Source organism: Delphinapterus leucas, chromosome 4 (assembly GCF_059928025.1).
Source record: "Delphinapterus leucas isolate spDelLeu-1000000601 "Yukka" chromosome 4, BTC_Dleu_Yukka2, whole genome shotgun sequence".
Classification (NCBI taxonomy): Eukaryota; Metazoa; Chordata; class Mammalia; order Artiodactyla; family Monodontidae; genus Delphinapterus; species Delphinapterus leucas.
The window spans coordinates 3517353-3541255 of NC_143132.1; the positions used below are offsets into that span (position 1 = coordinate 3517353).

The window sequence follows — 23903 nt, forward strand, 5'->3', positions numbered from 1 at the left end:
CCTGGTTCAGTCTTGGAAGGTTATACCTTTCTAAAAATTTGTCCATTTCTTCCAGGTTGTCCAGTTTATTGGCATAGAGTTGCTTGTAGTAGTCTCTTAGGAAGCTTTGTATTTCTGCAGTGTCTGTTGTAACTTCTCCTTTTTCATTTCTGATTTTATTGATTTGAGTCCTCTCCCTCTTTTTCTTGATGAGTCTGGCTAATGGTTTATCAATGTTGTTTATCTTCTCAAAGAACCAGCATTTAGTTTTACTGATCTTTGTTATTGTTTTCTTTGTTTCTATTTCATTTATTTCTGCTCTGATCTTTATGATTTCTTTCCTTCTGCTAACTTTGGGTTTTGTTTGTTCTTCTTTCTCTAGTTCCTTTAGGTGTAAGGTTAGATTGTTTATTTGAGATTTTTCTTGTTTCTTGAGGTAGGCTTGTATAGCTATAAACTTCCCTCTTAGAACTGTATTGCCGCATTGCATAGGTTTTGGATTGTCCGGTTTTCATTATCATTTGTCTCTAGGTATTTTTTGATTTCCTCTTTGGTTTCTTCAGTGATCTCTTTGTTACTTAGTAATGTTTTGTTTAGCCTCCATGTGTTTGTGTTTTTTACGTTTTTTTCCCCGTAATTGATTACTAAGCATTGTGGTTGCAAAAGATGCTTGATATGATTGCAATTTTCTTAAATTTACTGAGGCTTGATTTGTGACCCAAGATGTGATCTATCCTGGAGAATGTTCCTGTGCACATGAGAAGAAAGTGTAATCTGCTGTTTTTGGATGGAACGTCGTAAAGATATCAATTAAATCTACCTGGTCTATTGTGTCATTTAAAGTTTGTGTTTCCTTATTAATTTTCTGTTTGGCTGATCTGTCCATTGGTGTAAGTGAGGTTTTAAAGTCCCCTACTATTATTGTGTTACTGTCGCTTTCCTCTTTTATAGCTGTTAGCAGTTGTCTTATGTATTGAGGTGCTCCTCTGTTGGGTGCATACATATTTATAATTGTTATATCTTCTTCTTGGATTGATCCCTTGATCATTATGTAGTGTCCTTCGTTGTCTCTTGTCACATTCTTTATTTTAAAGTCTATTTTATCTGATATGAGAATTGCTACTCCAGCTTTCTTTTGATTTCCATTTGCATGGAATATCTTTTTCCATCCCTTCACTTTCAGTCTGTATGTGTCCCTAGGCCTGAAGTGGGTCTCTTGTAGACAGCATATATATGGGTCTTGTTTTTGTATCCATTCAGCAAGCCTGTGTCTTTTGGTTGGAGCATTTAATCCATTCATGTTTAAGGTAATTATCGATATGTATATTCCTATGACCATTTTCTTAATGTGTTGGGTTTGTTTTTGTAGATCCTTTTCTTCTCTTGTGTTTCCCACTTAGAGAAGTTCCTTTAGCATTTGTTGTAGAGCTGGTTTGGTGGTGCTGAGTTCTCTTAGCTTTTGCTTGTCTGTAAAGCTTTTGCTCTCCATCGAATCTGAATGAGATCTGGGTAGAGTAATCTTGGTTGTAGGTTCTTCCATTTCATCACTTTAAGTATATCATGCCACTCCCTTCCGGTTTGTAGAGTTTCTGCTGAGAAATCAGCTGTTAACCTTATGGGAGTTCCCTTGTACGTTATTTGTCATTTTTCCCTTGCTGCTTTCAATAATTTTTGTTTGTCTTTAATTTTTGCCAATTTGATTACTATGTGTCTCGGCATGTTTCTCCTTGGGTTTATCCTGTATGGGACTCACTGTGCTTCCTGGACTTGGGTGGCTATTTCCTTTCCCATGTTAGGGATTTTTCAACTATAATCTCTTGAAATATTTTCTCTGGTCCTTTCTCTCCCTCTTCTCCTTCTGGGACCTCTATAATGTGATTGTTGTTGCATTTAATGTTGTCCCAGAGGTCTCTTAGGCTGTCTTCATTTCTTTTTCTTTATTCTGTTCCACAGCAGTGAATTCCACCTTTCTGTCTTCTAGGTCACTTATCCGTTTTTCTGCCTCAGTTATTCTGCTATTGATTCCTTCTAGTATAGTTTTCATTTCAGTTATTGTATTGTTCATCTCTGTTTGTTTGTTCTTTAATTCATCTAGGTCTTTGTTAAACATTTCTTACATCTTCTCAATCTTTGCCTCCATTCTTTTTCTGGGGTCCTGGATCGTCTTCACTATCATTATTCTGAATTCTTTTTCTGGAAGGTTACCTATCTCCACTTCATTTAGTTGTTTTTCTGGGGTTTTATCTTGTTCCTTCATCTGGTACATAGCCCTCTGCCTTTTCATCTCGTCTATCTTCCTGTGAACGTGGTTTTTGTTCCACAGGCTGCAGGATTGTAGTTCTTCTTGCGTCTGCTGTCTGTCCTCTGGTGGATGAGGCTATCTAAGAGTCTTGTGTAAGTTTCCTGTTGGGAGGGACTGGTGGTGGGTAGAGCTGGGTGTTGCTCTGGTGAGCAGAGCTAAGTAAAACTTTAATTCACTTGACTGTTGATGAGTGGGTCTGGGTTCCCTCCATGTTGGTTGTTTGGCCTGAGGCAGCCCAACACTGGAGCCCACCTGGGCTCTTTGGTAGGGCTAATGACAGACTCTGGGAGGGCTCATGCCAAGGAATACTTCCCAGAACTTCTGCTGCCAGTGTCCTTGTCCCCACAGTGAGCCACAGCCACCTCCCGCCTCTGCAGGAGACCCTCCAACACTAGCAGGTAGGTCTGGTTCAGTCTCCCCTGGGGTCACTGCTCCTTCCCCTGGGTCCCGATGCACACACTACTTTGTGTGTGCCCTCCAAGAGTGGAGTCTCTGTTTCCCCCAGTCCTGTCGAAGTCCCGCAATCAAATCCCATTAGGCTTCAAAGTCTGATTCTCTAGGAATTCCTCTTCCTGTTGCCGGACTCCCAGGTTGGGAAGCCTGACATGGGGCTCAGAACCAAAGCCACTCATTTTAACATTGCTGGTGACACCATAAAGAAGATGCTAAACGGCCCAAGCTGGTTCACATTTTATGTGGTAACATCTTGGGTACGTGATTGGCACCTGAGCCATCAGGCTGCTTTGGTGAGATGCCTCTGGTTTTCACCAAGAAGCTAGGCAGTGCCATTCTGGAGGGCGGTGGGTGAGGGGTGAGGTCAGGGCACCTGGTCCAGGTCTTACCCACCACTGAAGAACCATAGGGTTCAGGACATTCTCTTAACCTCACCCCCAGGCCCCTGAGTCCTCCTTCATAACCAGCCTTGGCTATATGTTAGGGCTGTTAGGAAGAGAAAACAGGATCCTTGGTACAGGGGACTCTTTCTGTCATTTGTTTTTGCATAAACTTGTGTAGCAACTTGAATGGTAAAAGTGGTTTCGTCTCCATCAGGGTGAAGTTTGCATCGAAGCTGGAATGCTAATAACTAAGTCTGGGAGGTGGCCTATTCCATACCCCTCTGACCAGTGCCACACCTGCTCTCAGAGCCTCTGTCTTGTGGAAGGTGCTGCACAGCAGGGACAAGAGAACCAGTTTAGGACACAACCAGTGAGATAAGACTTGGCCCAAGAATCATAATCCTTTATACATCATACTCCAACCAGTGGACGTGCAATCAGATTTGCCTGAATTCTAGGGCCCAGTCTTTGGGAACTCTATTTAGAAAAAGTAGAGGGAAGACATGAACAAAAAGTATAAAATTGAAATAAAGTTTAGTCAGGCTCTTCTGAGATGATCAAATCCAGGCCCTTTGTCCAGTAAATGAAACTCTCCCTACTGGTCAATCATGACTGATCACTAAACCACAGGATAATCTGGGGCTTATGAAACAGTATTACAGAAACAGCCTCAGAGCAAAGCAGGGGCTAGTAACTGCCATCCTTGGGCAGCCCCACTTAAGGGTAGTTTACATGTAATTCTTCTTATTCTTTCCTCTGCTGGAGTGGAGACGGTTCACCACCAGTCCTGGCCAGATGGAAAGTCCTCATGCCTGAAATAACAAATATACTCGCACACTTCTGTCTGGAGTAGACATGGATTGAAATTTGGTCTCATGGTTAGGAGAGGTGCAGCACCAAGGCCCGAGGGGGTAAGACTCCAGCCAGGGACAGCAGGCGGGAGGAAGTAACACAGTCAGTGTCACTGGGAGGCGGCTGGTGCTGTCCTCACCTTGGGGACTGAGGTGCAGATCAATGGGAGAATGTACAGTGTCCGCACTTACCCCAGGCTCCTGGAACCTAGGCAAGGAATCAGCAGATGAATTCCAGGCTCACTTGCTGGGCAAAACAACCCTGGCTGGTGCCGAGCTGAGTGTAGGATGCTTAGCTGCAGCTTGGCAGAGTCAGGGAGGCTGGCAGGGATGGCTTGGGGCTGAGGAATCAGGTATCAGGCTCCTTGTCTCTCACACCTAGTTTTAAATTCCTTGGAGGCCATGGTTAGGACTTGGTGGGTTTTTGGAGCCTTGGTTAGTGGAAGGGATTGCTGGGCTTTGGCATTCCCTCTCTGAACAGAGAAGGGTGGTGAAGGCTATTGCTGGGCTCAGCGGGGAGGAAAGTGTGTAGAGGCCTGTGCGAGCCTGCACCTCACTGGCACGGCCTCTGTGTGGATCGAGGACTCAGTGGACAGGAATGTGTGGCTTTGCTCAGCGGGATTGCTGAAATCTATGGGATTATGGGCAGATCACACCAACTCCTGACCTGTGTTTAACTTTAGGGAAGGTTTAGGGAAGGTGTGAGCAAGCAGGTCTTGGGGGAAGCAGGTCAGTGGGGTGTGGCCAGTGGGGAACACCTCCAAGGTCAAATACCTGCTCCAGGACTGACTCACTGCCTCACCCATGGAGGGGAGGTGGCAGGGAAACTCCCCTCTTTTTCTCTTTTTGGGGAGAGCAAAGCCATTACACTTCATTTTTAAAAATACAGTATTTTTCAATTATAAAAGTTTATTATGTGCCTTATAGAAACATTTCAGGGACTTCCCTGGTGGCACAGTGATTAAGAATCCACCTGCCAATGCAGGGGACGCAGGTTCAATCCCTGGTCCGGGAGGATCCCACATGCTGCAGAGCAACTAAGCCCGTGCGCCACAACTACTGAGCCTACGTGCCACAACTACTGAACCCCACGCACCTAGAACCTGTGCTCCGCACAAGAGAAGACACCGCAAAGGGAAGCCCGCACACCACAATGGGAAGCCCCTGCACCACAATGAAGAGTAATCCCCGCTTGCCACAACTACAGAAAAGCCTGCACGCAGCAACGAAGACCCAATGCAGCCAAAAATAAATAAAATACATAGATAAAAAACCAAACAAACAAACAAACAAAAAACATTTCAATGACCAGGAAAGCAGAATCCAAGAGAAGGGATGGAACTCACCCTTTCACAGTGACACCCACTGGTGTATCTTCTTTTTTTTCCCTTTTTTTCTACTGAGTTGTTTGTAAAGCTTTGTTGTCTTGTTCTTTCTGAGTTAACACTGCAGGATGAAAATTCTCCACGTGATTACAAATTCCATAGAAATACACTAGTGATGGTTGCATGTTTCACCATGTAGCTGTAACCAAGATGTGTTAGCGATTTCTCTACTACTGGTAATTTGAGTTGCTTATAATTTTTCACAATTAGTAAGATTTCCTTTGATGAACATCTTCATGCAAAATGATTTTTCTTGGGGAAAAAAGTGATTTTTCTGTGCTTGGGATTCTTTCTTTAGGACATCTCCAAAGTAGATTTACTGGGTCGGAGAGTGTGCTGTTTCTCAGATTCTTGGTGCAAAATACCATGTTGATTTCCACAGAGGTGATGCCGATTTCCACTTACTATGGGTGTAGGTGTTCATTTCACCTGAGCTTCATTCAGCAGCATTGAATCTTCTCTTAAAAAAAATCAAATTCTGACAATTTGATTGGTTTGAATATTGTTATTGTTTTAAATTATTTCTTTGATTGCTAATATTTTTTCTCACTTTTCCGGTAATTTTTAATCATTTGCATATTGTTTTCTAAGAATTTTGTGTTCATGTTCTTTAATTATTGGAGTTCCAGGGTTTTAGAAATCATTTTGCGTGAGATCTTTACATCTTAAAGTTTTTAAACCTTCGTCCATTATATATACTATAAACTTTGCACAGTTAAAATTTTTTGATATCCGAAGTTCAAGATATTTTACACAGTCAAATTTGCTCTCTACCTACGTATTTATATACATTTAGATGATTTCTCTCATTTTTACAAGGGTTAGAAATCCCTAAACCTTCCAGAAGTTTGTTAAGTATTTACTGTCATTTTCTTTAATTTACATTAAACATAGCTGCAACAGTACCTGCTTTGGTTGTTGGTCAAGAGGTCAAAGTAGGTTATCATCGCTTCCTTCCCATTTCATGTCCTGTTACCATCTGCAGTCATTCCAGCTGCATGTGGTTGTCTCCCTGGTAGGGTGACCCAAATCTTGACATCTGTAGGATATGAGTTCTTAAGTGGTCTTATATTTACTGTGTTGCTTTGGTTTTCCATCGACCAGGACCCCTGAGTGAGAAAGCACTACCAGTGACCCCCTTGGGCTACAAGCATTGTCCTGCTGGTTCCCACGGTGCAGCAGTTACACAGTTTCCTTTGGGAATTAGAACCACTCCTTCTAGTTGATAATTCTCTGCCAGCTGGTTCGGGGGCCTGAAGAGGTCAAGGGTACTCTCTCCACTGCCAGTTCAGTGGAACCAAGAGTGTGTTTCTAAGTGGAAGCCAGCCTCTCTTGGGCAACAGCACTCAGGCCATGGTCACGGGGATGGGAAGCAAAATTTCTTACATCCTTTAGTCATCAGAAAAGCCACTCCTACTTCTCTTGCTTGGTTTCTGGACAGGCACACTTGGCTTGAGATGGTCCCATATTCTGCTGCTGTTTGAGGCATATACTGCTGGCTGCCAAGCAGATAGGTCCATCATTCTATGAAGCTAGCTGCTCCTGGGTGGTGGGCATGTGGAAAGACCAGCGAATAGCTGGGACATTGTTCTATTTCTTTGACCTAAAATGTGTTGTGATGTATTCTGTGCACTGGATTACACTTGCTGTAAATTCACAAGTGAGTGGTGGTGCTGCCAGGGGCTGCAGGCTCAGAGGGAAGGCATGTCCAGACCCAAACTATGTGCCCCTGGCCCTCTGTAATGCAAGGAATCCTATCAAATTAACTTGCTGCCAGCTTGCCGGCCACTGCTCCTGGGTAATGATGCTATATCCAGTCTCACGTGCCAGCCTTTGATGGGAATTCAGTGGTATAACTCAGATCAGCCACAGCGAGCAGAAACTCATGGGATTGATCCTATATGTCACCATTGCCACTTTTTACATGGGCCATCTGTATATGGACAGGGAAAAGAAAATTGATGTGTTTGAATTCATGAGCTCTGCATTCATCCCTGGACGACACCTACTGCAGCCAATGAGAGACCCTGAGCCAGAGGCCCCAGGAAAGCTGTGGTGGCACAACTAAAGCTCAGAAACTAGAAGACGGTAAATGTTTGTTGCTTTAACCCTCTAAGTCTTGGGGTCATTTGGCACATGGCAACAGAGAACTTAGACAGATCTGTGCTGTTTCACTTATTAGGACTTCCCAAAGGTGCTGTACACTATCTGTGTCTGCCATGAATATTTCACAAGCCATAGAAACTTCTGGGCTCAGTGGCAGGGCATCTTGTATTACAGCCTGGACCAGCTGCTGCCAAGCAGTCTATGACTCTTAACTCTACTCAAAATTGCAAACTTACCTGTGGCTTGGTAAATAAGCCAGAACAATATGTCCAAATGTTGTGTATATTATCTCAAAATCACATGAGTATTTTGGGGGTGAGTGGTACAAGCTGCAGAAAATTATCTTTCTCTTTCAAGAGGATATTTCCAGTGTACTGGGTCTCCTAACACCTCACTCATAGGCCAGGTCCTTGAACTTTTGCAGTTCCAATCTCTGACACGTCTGTGCTTCGCTAAGGCATCTTACTTCCTGTTTTCCAAATGCAATCAACATAGCATCCTGTCATCAGTGTAATGGGCCAGCGGGATGTTTAACATAATGTTCAAGGTCCCTCTGAATGTGTTATACCAGAGAACAGGGGACTTGATGTAACCCAATATAACTCACACAGTAGAGGTATATTGCTGCCCTTGCCATGGAAAGGCAAAGTACTTCTGATGATTTTTTCTGAAGGAATGGGGGAAAACCAAACATTTTCTAGGTCAGTAGCTGCATATCAGGTGCCAGGGAATTTGCTCCAGTAATGATATTTCATCCAGAACCTCAGCAACAATTGTCATCACCACTTGGTTAAATTTATGATACTCTATATATCAAGGATGTGACAAATGTCGGTCTGTGGGCCAAATCCTGTGTGTGGCCTGTTTTAATACAACCTTTAAACTAAGAATTGTTTCTACATGTTTTAAGGGTTACAAAAATAAAACAAAGAAGAACATGTAATAGAGGCCAAATGTGTTCCACCAAGCCTAAAATAATTACTACCTGGCCCTTTACAGAGAACGTGTGCTCTGTAGTCATTCTCTGTAACTCACCTGGCCTGAGCACTGGCCAAACATGCGAGCTCAAAGGGCAAGTGCAGTGACCACTCCTGAATCTTTCACATCCTTGATAGTGACATGGATTTCTGCAATTCCTTCCTGGACAGTGATAGTGGTTTTTCTTCCCTGTCTTGGTGAGAGAGACTTCCGCTATAATATGCCTCTCCAAAAATCAGAGAAGCAATGTAGCTACTGAGTGTATCTATTCTGGGCCTTAGGAGATCCCCAAGGGATGTGTGTGTCACCTCACTGAACCCATAGTGAGACCATGTCTTGGACCAAGACTTCAACCAGCACCTGAAATCCACAGGTTCCATCTTTGGTGAACCACAGGAGATTTGGGCTCTGAGGATTAGTGTCAGTTCTAATATTTAATGACCTTCAGAAAGCCTAGATATTTTTCTTTCTCCAGTAGTAGTCACCCTGGTTGTATTAGTTTCTAGGACTGTATCATAAAGTACCACAAGCTGAATTTACAACAGAAATTTATTGTCTCTCAGTTCTAGAGCCTAGAAGTCTGAGATCAAGGTGTCACCAGGGTTGGTTCCTTCTGAGGGTAACTCTCTCATAGCTTCTAACAGCCTCAGGCATTCCCTTGGCTATAGATGGTGTTCTCCCTGGGTGTCTTTACATCATATTCCCTCTGTGTATGTCTGTGTCTAAATATCCTCTTTTTATAAGGACACAGTCATAATGGATTAGGGCCCACCCTAATGACCTCATCTCAACTTGATTATCTGCAAAGATCCTATTTCCAAATAAGGTCACATTTACGGATACTGGGGGTTAGGACTGCAACATATTTTGGGGAACTCAATTAAACCCTAGCAAACGAGTACTAGTGAATGGCTCAGATCACTCTGGGGAAGGCTTGGGGGACGGCTCATCACTTGTATCTGTGGCTTTGCTGTAAGGCTCTTCCTCAAGGGGACCTGGCCTCCATTCTTGGTGAGGGACTCTGGGTCCCACATCAACTCTGGGCTACAAAGACTTGAGAAGACCAGAGGGGATTGTGAAAATCCTGGTGGCCCCCCACCAGGGCATTTTTGAACATCTGAGTGATGGGAGAACCCAAAAGAGTTGAAGGACTGCATTGGCAGGAGCCTGGGGAGGATGGTTGAGTGTGGAGTCAAGGGATGTTGGACCCTAGGGTGGCCGAGAAGGGTGCACATCATAGGTCCATCCAACACTGAAGCCTCCCTGAGCCGGGACCCCCTCACCTGCAGCATCACTGAGCCTCCCACAGCTAACGTGCCTGTGAAGTACCTGGGAACTTTCTAGAATGCAGATTTGACTTCATGAAGCCTGGGAGGGAGTGTGTCTGCTGAGATCCCAGGGGTGGGATGCTGCTAACCCAGGGCCACCTTGAGTAGTGAGGTTGCCATGTTTTGGAGGTGGAAGGTGGGTCTCCGGCATTTCCCCTGCATGAACTCTTGGCCACCTTCAAGCCCAGGGCTTGGTTACCCACTCACAGGACAGTCATAGCCTCCTGTACGCTTGGCCAGCACATCCGCCCCGAATCCTGGGGAGTGTGACGATGTCAGTCCTCTGAGCTTGGCACCTCATCCTCTGTGGTCTGACACCCCCAAATCTACCCTCAGTCTTCCCCAGAATCCTGCCAATGCAGCTCTGCAACTCTCCTGGGCACAGGCTGTCCACCCTGGCAGGCCAGTGCTTGTGTCTGGGCCATGAGGGGTCTCACCCTCATGCACCTGGAAGCGATGCGGGTTGTGGAGATGGCCCCATCCTGTGTCCACATCCCGTGTGAACCCTTGGGTGGTCAATGGTCAGTGGAAGCATTTATGGAGGGGAGAGATGCTTGGCCTCAGATGGGGGTGGAGGGGTCATCTCTGCTGGGGGAGAAGGGTCAGGGTATTTGCTCAGGATCCCAAATTCTCGGCCTCACCTTTCTGCCCAAACTTCCCAACCCCATGTCTCAGAGTTTAACTCTTTGCTCTCCAAGGCCAAGACCTTGGTGTAAGGAAGTGGGACGTGATGGACGTCTAATTGGTGCTGCAAATCCAGGAGCCTGGCCCAGCCTGAGCCCAGCCCTCACTGCCTCACAACAGTGGAGGCTTAGCTGGGAAAGCCTCTCCATTTTCCCATTCCCAGAGGGACACTCTCACTCCTCCATTCCTTCTTTCCTTCTTGAATGTTGTGTAGCTCTCAGAAGAAGCCAACTGACCCCCATCTTTATCACGTGACTGTTACCATGGAAACGAGATGCCCCCAGGTACCTTATCTCACACTTCACTCCACATCACCTCTGGTAGGTTTGGGACATTTTTCCACCTCTCCAACCAGGGGACATGCCCTGGGAGCCAACCTTGGGTCTCATTTCCGGGGTCGGTTAACAGGGTCACTGCTGGTAGCAATTTCTGTGTCAGTCAGAGGCCCTGCAGGAAGCAGGCCTGTCACTCCAAATCTGGGTAATTCAAGGAAAGTTCGATGGAGAGAGTGTTGACCTCTCTTTGGAGCTAGTGAAACCCTCAGCCTGAGGAGTGAAGAAAGGGGTCAGTTTTGGTGAGCCAGAGAAGACTGCTGTGTGGAGAGGGCTGCCCACGGGGCTGTGGGTAGACATGGAGGTATAGCCTGTCCAGGGTGACACTGCCAGGAGGGACCAGGAGGCAACCTCCGCCCACTGAGTTCACTTTCTCCCAAGTACCCATGTCCTGCTGGTGCCACCACAGTGGCCAAAAGCCAGGGGATGTGAGGGCTGGAGACACAGCTGACGCAGCACCACCTCCAGGGGCTCAGAGAGCTGATCAGGATGGGCAGACAGAGGACCCCAGCCCACCCCACTCAGACATGCACCCCCAGGCAGAGCCAGGGTGACTGTGAGATGGAGGTCGACGGGGGGCAGGCCAAGTCAAACTACACACAGTGGGAGTTCGGTGTGGGGAGGGGGCCTGGAGATGGAAAACTTTAGCCCCAAAGCAGGAAGGCCTGCTGGGCATGCAAAACCAGGGGCGCCCACTTGGAACCCTAGCACGAGAGGACTGCAAGTTAGATCAGGCTCCAGCTGCCTCAGGGTCCGGACACATTATTTTCCATCAAGAAAAGTGAATCCCAAGAGGACTTACAATATTTGTACAAGGCGACCCAGCTCGTTAGCGGACCAATACTCGACTCAGTGTACTGTCTTCTTCACCAAATGGCCGTTTTTTAAGAACAAGACCATCGTGTGGTCTTGTGTTAGTGTTGTCCGCCAGGAGTCTTGGAATCGCCGCTGCAAGTCTGAGAGGCGGTGTGGAGAGTGATATGGGCCCCCGTCCACCCTCCCCCCACTCACTCGGGAGGGCACAGTCAGACAAACACAGGGAAGGATGTAGCAAACAACCGTGAATCCTGCCCGTTGGGCCTCTCCTGGAGTTTCCAGCTCAGGATCGGCAGCTGGAGCCAGGGTGGCGGGCTGGGGGTGAGCCTGACTAAGAATGTGGGGGCCCCAGTTCTGACCCTGCTCCCCTCCCAGAGGGGCTGCCAGGACACACTTACCAGGTCACCCAAGAGAAGTTATTCTCTCTCCAAGGCCAGACTCATTTTCCTCCGAACCTAATCTTTCACCGAAGAAAAGAATTTCTCTTACATTCATTCATTCGTTTGTTCATTAATTCATTCTTCAACAGATATTTGTTGAATAAGGCACTGTCGTAGGTGCTGGGGCCACCTGAACACACAAAATAGACGAAGCTCCCTGCATTGTGGACCTTCCGTTCTACGGGGGGGGCGAGGGTGTCAATACATAACAAGGACAGAGTGTAAGCAAATCATTGTGTCCCTTAGAAGGCAGTGAGAACTGCAGAGCAGGGGAGGGACCTGGGACACTGCGGTTGGAGGTGGCCCATTAGGTACAGGGTCAAGGAGGCTGCACCGCAAGGACCTGAGAGAGGGAGCCCCCCCCCCGCCAGATGCAGGGCCCCTGCTAGAGGGAGAGACCGCTACTTCATCAGTGTCACGTCAGCTCTCGTACACACAACCTCACTGTGAAAAGGACTCCACTGGGAAAGGAAAAAGCAAAGCAAAAAAAAAATTTAATTAATTAATTTAGGTAAATAAGTAAAAATGCTCCCACAATTCCTTTAAGTGGGATGTTGAACATTGGTGAATTTTCAATGTCCATGCCAACAGGAAGGGCATGGCTCTCTGGACAGGGCCAGGGTGCTGAAGGGCCTAAGGGTGCTTTGCTCATGTACCAATTTGCCATGGAAAAGTCTGACAAGACAGACGAGTGAAAAAAAGAAGAAGTTTGAAGTCCAGTTCCTGGTATTTCCAGGTCATTTTGCCCAGGCACATGGATCCTTAAAACCATTGGAAATAGTTGTATGCCCAGTTGGAAAGGACCAGGCTGGGCCAGTGGGCTTCACTTGCCCCTGTCTGCCTGTCCGTCCCTGAATGGCCATGGGGGACCGGTGAGTCACTGTTGATACACTGTGCCTGGCATGGGCATCTCACCTATGACTCACTCTCCCGTGAGTGTACTGTTGATTTAGCAGGAGGGTCTCCGAAAAGCTCAGGCACTGGACCATGTCGTGACCAAGGAGACTGCCACAGGATAAGAGAGGGATTTTCTGAATCTCAACTCCCTCAACAAAGATGACCGCGCAATATAGCATTTTCCTCTGTCAACAAACTTGTCAGTTTGGCTTGGCTGTGTTTAGGAAACACCTTTTAATCATGGAGATTACTTGGAATGAAGGGTGTCGGGGCCCTCCTTAGGCAAACGTTATCTGACCCTCTTTAAAAAGCAAACAGAGCCTGTGGTATAAGATCGAGGGCCAGGACGCACACTTATCCTTGACGGTGGTCTCCTTTGGACAGAGGAGGAAGGTCATAGCCGCCATGGAGCCCAAGGTGACCTGCGTCCTGGTCATGGTCTTTGCTCTGGCCCTCAGCAGCCTGGCTCAGGGCGAGGCCGGTAAGACACCCCCTTTCCTGCTCTGTGGTGGGCACGGGGGGCAGGGGTCCACCTCTGGGAGTCATGGTTTCACAACGTACTTTTGAGCCAAGCACTGTTTAGTGCCAGGGGCTGTTCTAGACCCTGGGAAGATTCTGGAAAGCAGAACATGGGAAGATAGCAGCAGGGTGGAGGGGCCCGTGGAAGCTTTGGGGACTGCGGTGAGAACGTAGTGGCCTCGGTTGGCATCTCTCTTCAGTACTGATGCTAGAATATTCTGGGGCTCTTAAGTATCACATTTCAAAGAGCTATCTTTGATGTTAATGCCCAAGCCAAACCCCTGGGGCTGGACCCACTCAAGGTCCACACAGACCTCTAAGAGCCTCTTCTGAGGACGGGCGTCCCCTGGGAACCCTGCTGGCAGGTTCTGTGGGCTCTCCTGGGCCCCCTGTTCCGTGGAACCCAGACCACTTGTCCCACTGGTGCATGTGTCCCATCAGTGCCTAGTCCATGGGTGTCACCAAATAAGAGAATTAAGGAGGGAGGACACTATTGCTTCCTTTGAACGTGTTTGTGTCTCAAATCCTTTACCTGCAGAGCAGGGTCAATCTTCAGCTTCAGACGGTTGTCAGCAAAATTACGTGTGATGATATTTGGGAAAAGCTACAAAGTGCTAAATAAATGTTGCTTATTATTGGCAGATACACTTTTAAAGGGAGAGGGCTGGAGAAGGATTTTCCAAAGGTTTCAAAATGAGGATTCCGATCGAGGTTTGAAGGGAGGTAAAAGGATGGGTCCCATGTATCTCTGGACACGTTCCAAGGACCTCACATGTCAGGAACAGCGGACCAGGCATGTGAGGACGGGATGGGGGGAGGAAGGCCCCACGGCCTAAGGCAAGGAGGAGGGAGGGGGCTTGGACCTGAAAGGACATATGCCCTCCTGTGGGGATGGAGGAGGGTGGTCTGTACCCGGCCGCACCCCGGTCCGTCTGCATCTTCCCTGGCACCCCAGTCCCCAGCTCTGCCCACTGCATTGTCCGCTTCCGGGAGGCTGGGCAGCCTTGCATTGTCCACTTCCGGGAGGCTGGGCAGCCTAGCCCTGGTCCCCACTCTCCACACCAGCTTCTGGCCACCCACTGGCCCCTGCCCTGTGGCCCAAGGCTCAACCTTTCTCTGTGGTTCTCACAGGGTCAGCGATCCTGTGACAACAGAAAACTAGAAAACTCCATCCAATTACAAGTGTAGCCCTGGCTGGAAATCATTTCCATTTAGTCCTGTTATGCAACAGAAAACAGTGGGCAAGATGGACTCCTGTTGAGGACAGAACCCTTGGAAATCTTCAGTTCCCGTTTAGGATGGCAGCTGGGAGGGGGTCAGGTTACCCAGCAAAGCAGCCCTCTGCCCCTCCCCCGGCTGCTTCATCACAACCTGCAGGGAGAGAAAGGACAAAAGAACTGTGGTCCAAGCTCTGCACACACAGCCTGTCTTGACCTTCCCCACCACCCTGCCCGGTGGAGTGGGCAATGACCACCTTCTCTCTACGGCGGGGAGGCCAGACCCTGGGGTGTTTGATGTCCCCAAGAGGCTGCACCGCCAGTGGGAGATGGACGCCCGTCTTTCTGCAAAGCCACAGAAACTTTTCTTCAAAGAAAGCTAGAGGCGATCCTCAGACGTCGATACAAAAACACACAAAGACCAGCTCGAGTGACGGGCTCCGCTTTAAGATGCTCAGGTGGACTTCACAAGGGACCAAAGGCGAGCATCCTGCCTCTCAGTCTAGGAGACGCCAGGCATCTATCTGTCTTTGGTTGGACTGCCTTCTTCTGAGAGCGAGATGCTCCAGGTCAAGGCCAGCTCGTGACCACATCTGCCCTGAACCTCGGTCCTCCTTGCTCTGTTCCGGCTCCTTCCCTCCCAGTCTCTTTACCACCCACACTCCCAAGGCCTGGCTGCGCGTCCCCTTCACCCAGGGACAGAGTCTGGTCCGGGAGTGGATGGCGCGGCTGCATGGCCAGGCCTCTCTCTGGAGGCCAGCTGGTGGCGTTCATCCACGAGCACGCCGAGCCCACGTGCAGAGCGGAGCCCCTAACCTTCGAAGCATCCCCCCTCACCCACGAGACAGGGTAGGGGTTCCGGATTCTTCTTCTGCTACCTGCCTCAACCCGCCCACCACCCGGTCTGAGCAGTATGCCTTCTCAGAGCCCTACACTGTGGCCCTGAGTTCAGACCCTCCCAATCTTGCATCTAGAACACGTGGGAGCCGTTAGCCGCCCGCGAGTGTTCTCCACTTTGGGTCAATGTCGTCACCCCTCTGCTTAAAGCTTCCGAGTGGCTCCCTTTGCTCTTGGGCTGAAGTTGTCCACTCCAGCCCTCAGCCTGGCTTCCCCAAACTACCCTACCCCGACTCCCCATCTTACCTCGAACACACTTTGCTCTCTCTCTCCACCACCTTTGAATGCGCTACTCCCTCTGCTTGGAGCACCCATTGCCTCGTCCTCATCTGGTCAGCCTCCTCCAACAGGAAGCCCTCCTTGCTTTGTTCAGCCTGTCGTCACTCTCCCCTCTTGGGCCTGCCCACGGCTGGTTGCACTGTGCTGTTTTGTGCCTTTACTCAGCTCCCGCCTCCGTCAGACTGTGAGCTTCTTAACAACAACGTCTCTATTTTTAATTTCTGGGTCCCTATCACCCAGCACAGGGCCTGGCATGAACTTGATCCCTGAGGGGATAAATAGATCCCTGTCTATTTCTGCTGCGCTGGCTCCCGTTTCTAGCACCCACAAGCGGTGCTCCACAGATATTTATCAATTGAGTGAATAAAGTTTAATAATTGTTGAAATTAATGAGCAAATGAGTAGATTATCTAGGTAGGTGCAAAGTTTACAAATCCCAGGCACCTTGCATTTTACCAGAGTTTCAGTGTTTGCGCATCAGGAAATGAGGACAGGGTCTCCTCTTGTATGGGGAGCCCTGGGTCTACATCAACTGCTCGGCTGGCTGCTGATTTAATTGGGGAAAGGAAGTGAGCTGCAGTGCGGGTAATAACAGGAAGGGATCCAGCCTGCCACTTACCTTCACCTCTTGGCCCATGTACTTTCAGAGACGTGTCAGATGGAACCCCATCAAAGGGTAAATTGTGGTCACCCCAGTATCACATCTACGGAGTGCAAAAGTAAAGGCTGCTGCTTTGATAGCAAAATTTCTGGAGTCCCCTGGTGCTTCCATCCTGTGGCCGTTGATGAACCTTTAGAAGGTAAGCCCATGACAACACCGTGGGGTCTGAAGATGCAGAATTCGTGAGAAAAAAACACCGCATGGGACCACGGGACCCTGCTCCGAATTGCCTGCTGCGTTTTTACCCAAAGTAATGGCCAGGGGGTGACTAGAAAGAAGTGGTTTTGCCTAAATCAGTCTGAATCCAGGGCTGGGGAATGGAAACACAGGGGTGAAAGACCCACTGGGTGAGGCACCCTATTTTTTTTCCTGGCTTTTCTTCACATCTCTAACTACAGATCTGTGAAGAATTGTCCTTGGTAACGCACTTCATCGCTTGCTTGGGGGTGGGGAGTGGAAAGAATGACAAAATATAAAGACAATCTTTGTTTTCTAAAGAATGTTCCCGGTCACGCTTTTAAGCAAATTCTCTGTAATTATTTAAAAGTGAAAGAAAATACTTATTCTTGCTAACACACCTCTTCTTCCCCACACTTCACCTTTGCAGGGGAGTGTCAGTTTTAGACGCTTTTCCGGTGGGGATGGCATCAGCCCGGCGCCGGGGTCTTAACTCCGTCTCTGGCTGGATGTTTCGGGGTCCTCTGAGCCTGAACTCACTGCCTGGATTGACTGCTCTGATTCCTCGTACTCAAAATCAGCCTAAAAATTAAAAGAGATAAATGTTACTCTGTGCTGGTACTTCTTTTAAAAAATAGAAAGGATTTTCCCTTTGAGGGAGGGATGTGATATTTGCACCTCTGGGTTCTCATCGTGGATTACACATTAACTCAGGCTATCTTGGGCCAGATGAGAGCGTGACTTGTAATTGCGTTAGGCTCTCTCGATGGATATCAGCCATCAGCGTCCGTGCACCAGGCCATTGGGTTGCAGTCTTAGAAGCAACTCGGAGTCACACCCTTGTCAAATCATGAAAACAGGCACCAAACCTTACTCACATTCTTTACGTATTCATGGTGGTAATAAAAGTTGCCTGACAATTTCTTCACTTCCCCCAGATGGAAACTGACTTAGGAGATCGAATCCATCGCAAAGCGTCTGCAAGTGTTAATAATAACAACAATTGCAGAGGACGGCGCGGGTTGACGTCTTGAGGAAACACCCACCCGCCTGGCCCCCCACTCTTGAACTCCAAACTGGAAAATAGAACAAAATGGGGGGTGGGGTGGGAGATACGGAGGCCACGGTGCCCCCTTATCACCGACACAGGCAAGACGGAAGGGAGCCAGTCGGACCTGCCTGGACCTGGGCAGATGCCTCACCCTGGCGGGCAGTGCTGGGCCGAGCAGCCTCAGGTGCCCCCTGGGCAGTCAGCCCTGCTCCAGGGAGCTCAGCTCAGCCAGCCGTGCTCCTGGACGCCTCCTCCCAGAGCTTGTCTCTGGGGTCCCAGGAGCCCCGCCCTCCCGCCCTCCCCAGCCACCTGGTCCCCAGAAGGAGGTACCGCCCTCTGCGCGATCAGTTTTCTTCCCAATTTTCCAGCAGATCCATCACCCACCCGCAACCCTCGGCCACCAGGACAATTAGGTACAGAGGCCCCGGGGGCCAGGAGATACACTGCACATGCGGAAACATCAGGATGGGGACCCCAGCACACGCACACAGCAGCATGCGTGTGTGTGCAATAGTGTATGTGTCATGCGTGTGCCATGACCTTCGCGGGAGAATGTGCAGAGAAATGTTGGCTTCTCTCTTTTTTTAATCTGAAGCCTATCTGATCTTTCTCGCAATCTTCACCTGTTAGTGAGAGGTAAAAATAAACTACCTGTGTTTACTCCGGCCCCTCTGGAAATGCAGTGTGTGACGGGACTCTGTGCAGCGTCTGCAGGTAGCAGTCGCCAGTCTCTCTGAACCCTCCCTCTCCCACTTTCCTGCCCCTCCTTAGAGCTGGGTGGACAGAGGGGACCAAGCCCCCACGGCTGTGGAGCAAGGGAGTCCTTGGGTCTACGTCATGCCCTTTGGGTTGCCACTGACCTGTCTGGGGGTCTCGGCTGGAGTTTCTTCTGGAGTCCAGCTTGTCGCGTCCCCTGTACCTTCTCCCCACGTTCCCCAGTGCCAGAGAGGAGGGCTTTCCCCCATGACAAAACAGGCCCGTTTCCCAGTTCCCAACATCCGTTCCTTCCCTTCTTTCTTCCCTGACTTCCACCCTATAAAGGATGGAAAAAGTACTCACTTTCCCAACCTCTCTTTCAGTTAGAGGTAGGACTCCGCTCTGGCCCATGAGGCAGGAGCAGGCATCTGCTTGAAGGCTCTGGGGAAAGGCTTTTACTGCTTGGTGAGAGGAGAGCGCCCTCTAGCGGTCATGGACGGCCCTTGCAGCCTGCCTTTGCTGTGTGGTGTGAGGGTGTGATGTGGTGCTTCAGGCAGTCATTCTATGATAGTGCGGAAAAGCCAGAGAACTCGAGCCTTAATCTCCCTCAGCTGCTGATTTGCTCCAGCATCACCCACCTCCAGACTTCATGTCAAGTAAACCCAAATATCCTTATGGGTTAAACCTCTGCTGGTTGAGTTTTCTGTATCTTCCAAGACTTTGCCAAGGCCTGTATCTTCCTTGTACCTTAGAGGGGTGAGTCTACATCCCAGCTACCACGGGCAGGGACAAGCTCTCAGCCAAAGTAAACGTCCTCAGGGTGAGTCCTCCAGGCTGGGCCCTTCATCTGTTAAAGGCCAGTGGGCAATCTGTCCCCTCTACCACACCTAGTGTTTCACTAACTTCTCACAGAGCCATCCACCCGCCTCAGGCTCTCGGGAGGAATTTTGGGCTCAGAATCAGGAGTGATCAGGGGCAAAGCGAGGTGCATGTGGGGAGGATTAAAAGGCATTTCTTTAGGTTTTCGAAACAAACTCCATTACAAATGTTATCTTACCCTCATCTTCATCCCCGTTTGGTAAGACAAGAAATGTTTAGTAACTCGCCCAATTGAGCAGGCACACAGGTCAGACCAGACTCCCCTGAACCAGAGAGCCTCTAGAATCAAGGTTTACTAATAATTTCAAGGATGCAATCAAGAGAAAGCCAAGAATGGGATCTGGGACACGAGGGCCATACCCACGCTGCCCCTTTGTGTCACATGTACCCCCTGGCTCTGAGAGGTGAACTTGGTCTCCTGGGGGTTCCTGCAGCAGCAGGCTGAACTGGGCATTCTCCCCCTTTTCCTGGGCAGAGAGCATGAGGGCTACGCCACTTTTCAGGGAGCTGTGATGCACAGATTGGGGTTTCTTGACCCTAAGTACTCCTGTGGCTGACAGGCACCAGGCTGTGGGGCGGAGGCCAGGTGACAGGAGGCCAGGTGGGTCCCCTGCCTTCCTTCTGTTTCTCTGGATTCTTGCCCACCGAGGGAGTGAATGGACGGAGGACCAGCAGCTTCAAAACCCTTCCCCCTCCCCCCACGTTACAGGGAAAGAAATCTGCGATCCACGATGGCTCGGCCACCTCCCCTGGTGTTTACCCGCGTGGATGCGTGATCCTACGGCTCCACTGTCTGGACACCAGGCCTCTGGGGCTCACCCGCACGGGTACGAGAACACGGGGGACTCCTGCAGGGGTGCCCAGTCCAGCACCCCGCACGGGTGGGAAAGGGATTTGACTTGGCCTCGGCCACGTTGTGCTTCCTGAGGATCACAAAATCCCTAGGAATTCCGACAGTGGAGGCAACTGAGGGCAGAGAGGGAGGCGCCCAGGCAGCGTGTGGGGGGACCTGTCAGAACAGATGCCGGTGGAAATGCTCTGGGAAGCCGGGTGGCCTCAGAGGGCAGTCAGGCCCGTGCCCGCCCGTGCTGTCTGGCCTCAGCCTCCCAGGACATCCCAGTGGGTCCCAGCGCTCAGTGAGGCTGTGGAGGGAGAGAGGTGAGAGCCGGGGTGTTGCGTCCTTCCCGTGTTCAGAGCCAGGACGGGGGAGACGGCAGGGGAGCCGGTGGGGGACAGAACAGGACCGTAAAGAAGTCACCACCACCCACGGGGGCAGACCTGCCCCTATGGCCGCCTCCCTGTCACGCTCTCGCATCACCTGCCCCTCCCTGTCACGCGCCCCCATGAAGGCGATTGGTTGGTGACCCCTCCTGGGGAGGGAAATCTGGGCTTCCCAGGAGCCTGGACCACCTCCCCGCCCCGCGCTTCACTACTGCCAGGAGTCCACGGCCAGGGAAGCAGAAAAGATGGCAGGGCTTAGGAGCAAAGGGTGCCTTCTCACGGCCAGTGCAGAGACCTTGAAGCATCCAGAAGGTGGTGGAAAAAAGGCAGGCTGTGTGGTAAAGAACAGCTCGCTGATAAGGTACAAGGGGCCTTTAACAGTTTGGGGACCATGTCACACGCATGCACACACACACACACATGCAGACGCACATACACACAGCTCTTAAAGGGCCCACGCTGCTCCCTCCCCCCAACCTTGGAAACCAGGCTGAGGGAGGCTATTTGGGGGTGAGCTCTCTTGCACATCAAGACCAGGGATTTCTGCCAGAGGAGGGAAAGCCACCCTTATACTTTCTACATCTGAATACGTAGCTTGTTAGTGGAAAGTTTTATGTTTTCTATCTTCGTTTTTAGAGACAGGCCTTCAACTTCAGAACGACGCAATGGAGTGATGTGTCAGTTTAGAGTTTTCTTGGTTTTCACACAGGTGGAGCTACAAGGCTAACTGGCCAGTCAACACGGCTGTCTGACACCCTGCGTACTACCCTTTCCCTCCAGCCTGGAAACCACCGATGTGGGAATTTTTCTAGAACTTTCCATGTCCTTGAAGAGCTTCAGACAAAAGTCCAGGAAGTTTCTCCTGGGAGAGATTCATATTTTGAGAGGAAGTCAGGGGTCTTCTGGTGGACACAACTGGTGTGGGAGGGAGTCACGTCTGTATCAGCCCTGGAGAGAATGGGTAACAAATGCGTAACAGAGGAGCCCAAGTGAGCACAGCTCCCCACGCAGCCTGAGGGGCCGGGCAAGGACAGGTGGATGTGCAGAGAGGGGCCAAAGGGAGAGAGAGCGAGTCCCGACCCCGAGGCTGGCAGTGCTGTCACCCTGGTGTCCCAGTGACAACTGAAGCCATGTGACACACCCTCCCCTTTCTTCATCAGCTTGCGCTGGTATCCTCGTCAGACCGGATGACTTAAACAACTGACATTTATTCTCACAGTTCTAGAGGCTGGAAGTCCAAGATTGAGGTGTGGGCAGGGCTGATTTCTCCCGAGGCCTCTCTCCTTGGTGTGTAGATGACCGTCTTCTCCGTGTTCTCTGTGTGTGTCCTAATCTCCTCTTCTTAGAAGGACACCAGTCATATTGGATTAAGGCCCACCCTACTGGCTTCATTTTAACTTAATTACGTTTAGAGACTTCATCTCCAAATAAGGTCACATTATGAGGTCCTGGAGAACAGGACTTCCACATATGAATTTGGAGGAGACATTTTAGCCCATAACAGCTGGTGTCTCTTACTTGCAGCCAAGGAACCCTAATAAATGCAAATTACCAAAGGGCAGGGGTCACAGCTGCTTGTTGCTGAGACTAGTCGCTTCTGCTCTAGGTGGTAAGAAAACAAAGGGAATACGTGAGACTGAGAATGTGTCGAATGCAGACACTGAGCAAACCCAGAGACCATGAGACATAGGGGACATTCACACTGTGTGTTAAGGGCAGACAGGGAGTGAGTGGGTCACCTGTAGGGTGTGTTATGTGACAAAGGGGATGGAACAGGCAGAACATTATCACAGGTGGGACAGGATGGAGGATCCATAGGAAGCAGACTGCGTATCTCCAGCCTGACTGCTCCGTCATCCTTAATCAGGCCCCCGTTGGTGACCCTGGTCATGGTCCAATTCAGGCTCCACGTGTCATCCCAGACACAGACTAACAGCATGGCTGCTCTGTGGGTCACTGTGGGCTGCAGTTGGGCCAACGCTGCTTTCCCTGAGTCTCCCCAATAAAGCCTGAGTGTGTGGTGGCACTGCCCATGTCCTGGCCCCTGTTCAAACCCCAGTTCTGGTTCTTGTCACCATGCATTGATGGAAGGGCCGAGAGAGGAACAGGACACATGAGCATCTCATGACCCAGGATCCAGGTGTGTGGTCCTTCCACCCACTTGCACCCCATGCAGAGTGCAAACCTGCCACTTCTGCCCCTCACTTTTCATCACGTGTTGGAGATAGATTTACTAAACCCCGTGGCTCAAGCACCTTAATTGGATCTGTGAGCCTTTCCACTCTGCAGCTGGCCGTGTACTTGGAGGTTATCATTGTTTCTAGAAAATTGCCAACACAACAATAGGCTTCTATTCAGGACATGTTGAACTAAGGACCAGACCAGGAACCAACTCTTGAAGCCAAGTTGTGGCTTCAGATCCTATTCGTAGGGTTGTAGGGAAGGGTATTGTTAGCTCAAGAAAACTCCCTTGCGTTTATTTGTGAGTGTGGGCAGAGACAGCTTGTGGAAATATTCAGTGCTGGTGAGCCCGACAGGAAACATCAGCTAAGAAGAGACACATACCTGGGAAAAACCAGCACAGGAATGTCCTGGCAGACCTCAAGCCGTCACCCATTTAAAGGTCCGAGCTGTCACATTACAGTTAGTTCCGGAAAGGTAAATAGTATTATTTTAAAGGTATTTCTTAATTGTTCTTCTCAGCTCTTGACGTTGCCCTGAGCCGGACATTTTGGGGGTAGCAAACAGATTAAATTAGGCAAAGCCATACACACTCACATATATACGTGGTACAGTGTAGTTGATTGAACCTAAAAGTAGGGAACATCTATTCTAAAGGCAAACATTGATGGGATTTTTATATTTAATCTTATCTGGTTCATCAGTGTTGAGAACTCAGAAGGGCTGAGAGTTTACCCTACTTGCAAGCGAGTAGCCTCATGGCTGCTGGCGGAGGACAGGAGACTCCCGGTTCAGAGCTAAAGGACCTTGTTACTCATCACACAGCAAGCAGTGAAAGCAGCAGCATGCCTGTCTTGGTTCCCTTTGCCCCCAAGTCCTTCAGGGGTGGCACCGATGAGCTCAGATGGGTGCCGGCACACGCAGTGGGCTGCCTTACAGGAGAGAAACACTGACCTCTCGAGGGGTTTAAATCTTTCAAGGGGCAGTAAGCTTGCTGGCCCTCTGCCGCCTGCTTACCTACCTTCCAGGGTTGTTTGCCACACAAATATCCTGCCACGCGGGGCCACACGGGGGTTGCACTCAGGAACACAGTGAACAGCCAGGGGCTGTGGAAGGAGCTGTGTAGTATCAAGAGGGGGGGGTGCTCCCTGGTTCCTGCAGGAGGATGAGATTGACTTGATTGGCTAGTTC

The 23903-nt window shown here is 49.6% G+C and overlaps 1 protein-coding gene across 1 annotated transcript; it reads left to right on the top strand.

Moving 5' to 3' along the window:
- Nucleotides 1-2565: 2565 nt before the first annotated feature.
- On the top strand, nt 2566-17667 carry TFF1 (trefoil factor 1). Its single transcript, XM_089910210.1, has 4 exons — nt 2566-2679; nt 4896-13415; nt 16494-16646; nt 17115-17667. Exons 2-4 carry the CDS (start codon nt 13340-13342, stop codon nt 17129-17131), a joined length of 246 nt encoding a protein of 81 aa, XP_089766336.1. The 5' UTR covers nt 2566-2679; nt 4896-13339; the 3' UTR covers nt 17132-17667.
- The last annotated feature ends 6236 nt before the right edge of the window (nt 17668-23903 follow it).

Coding starts and splice junctions, on each gene's coding strand:
- TFF1 (XM_089910210.1), top strand. CDS start 13,340: ATGGAGCCCAAGGTGACCTGCGTCCTGGTCATGGTCTTTGCTCTGGCC. Junction 13,416..16,493: donor CCTGGCTCAGGGCGAGGCCG/GTAAGACACCCC, acceptor ATGTACTTTCAG/AGACGTGTCAGATGGAACCC.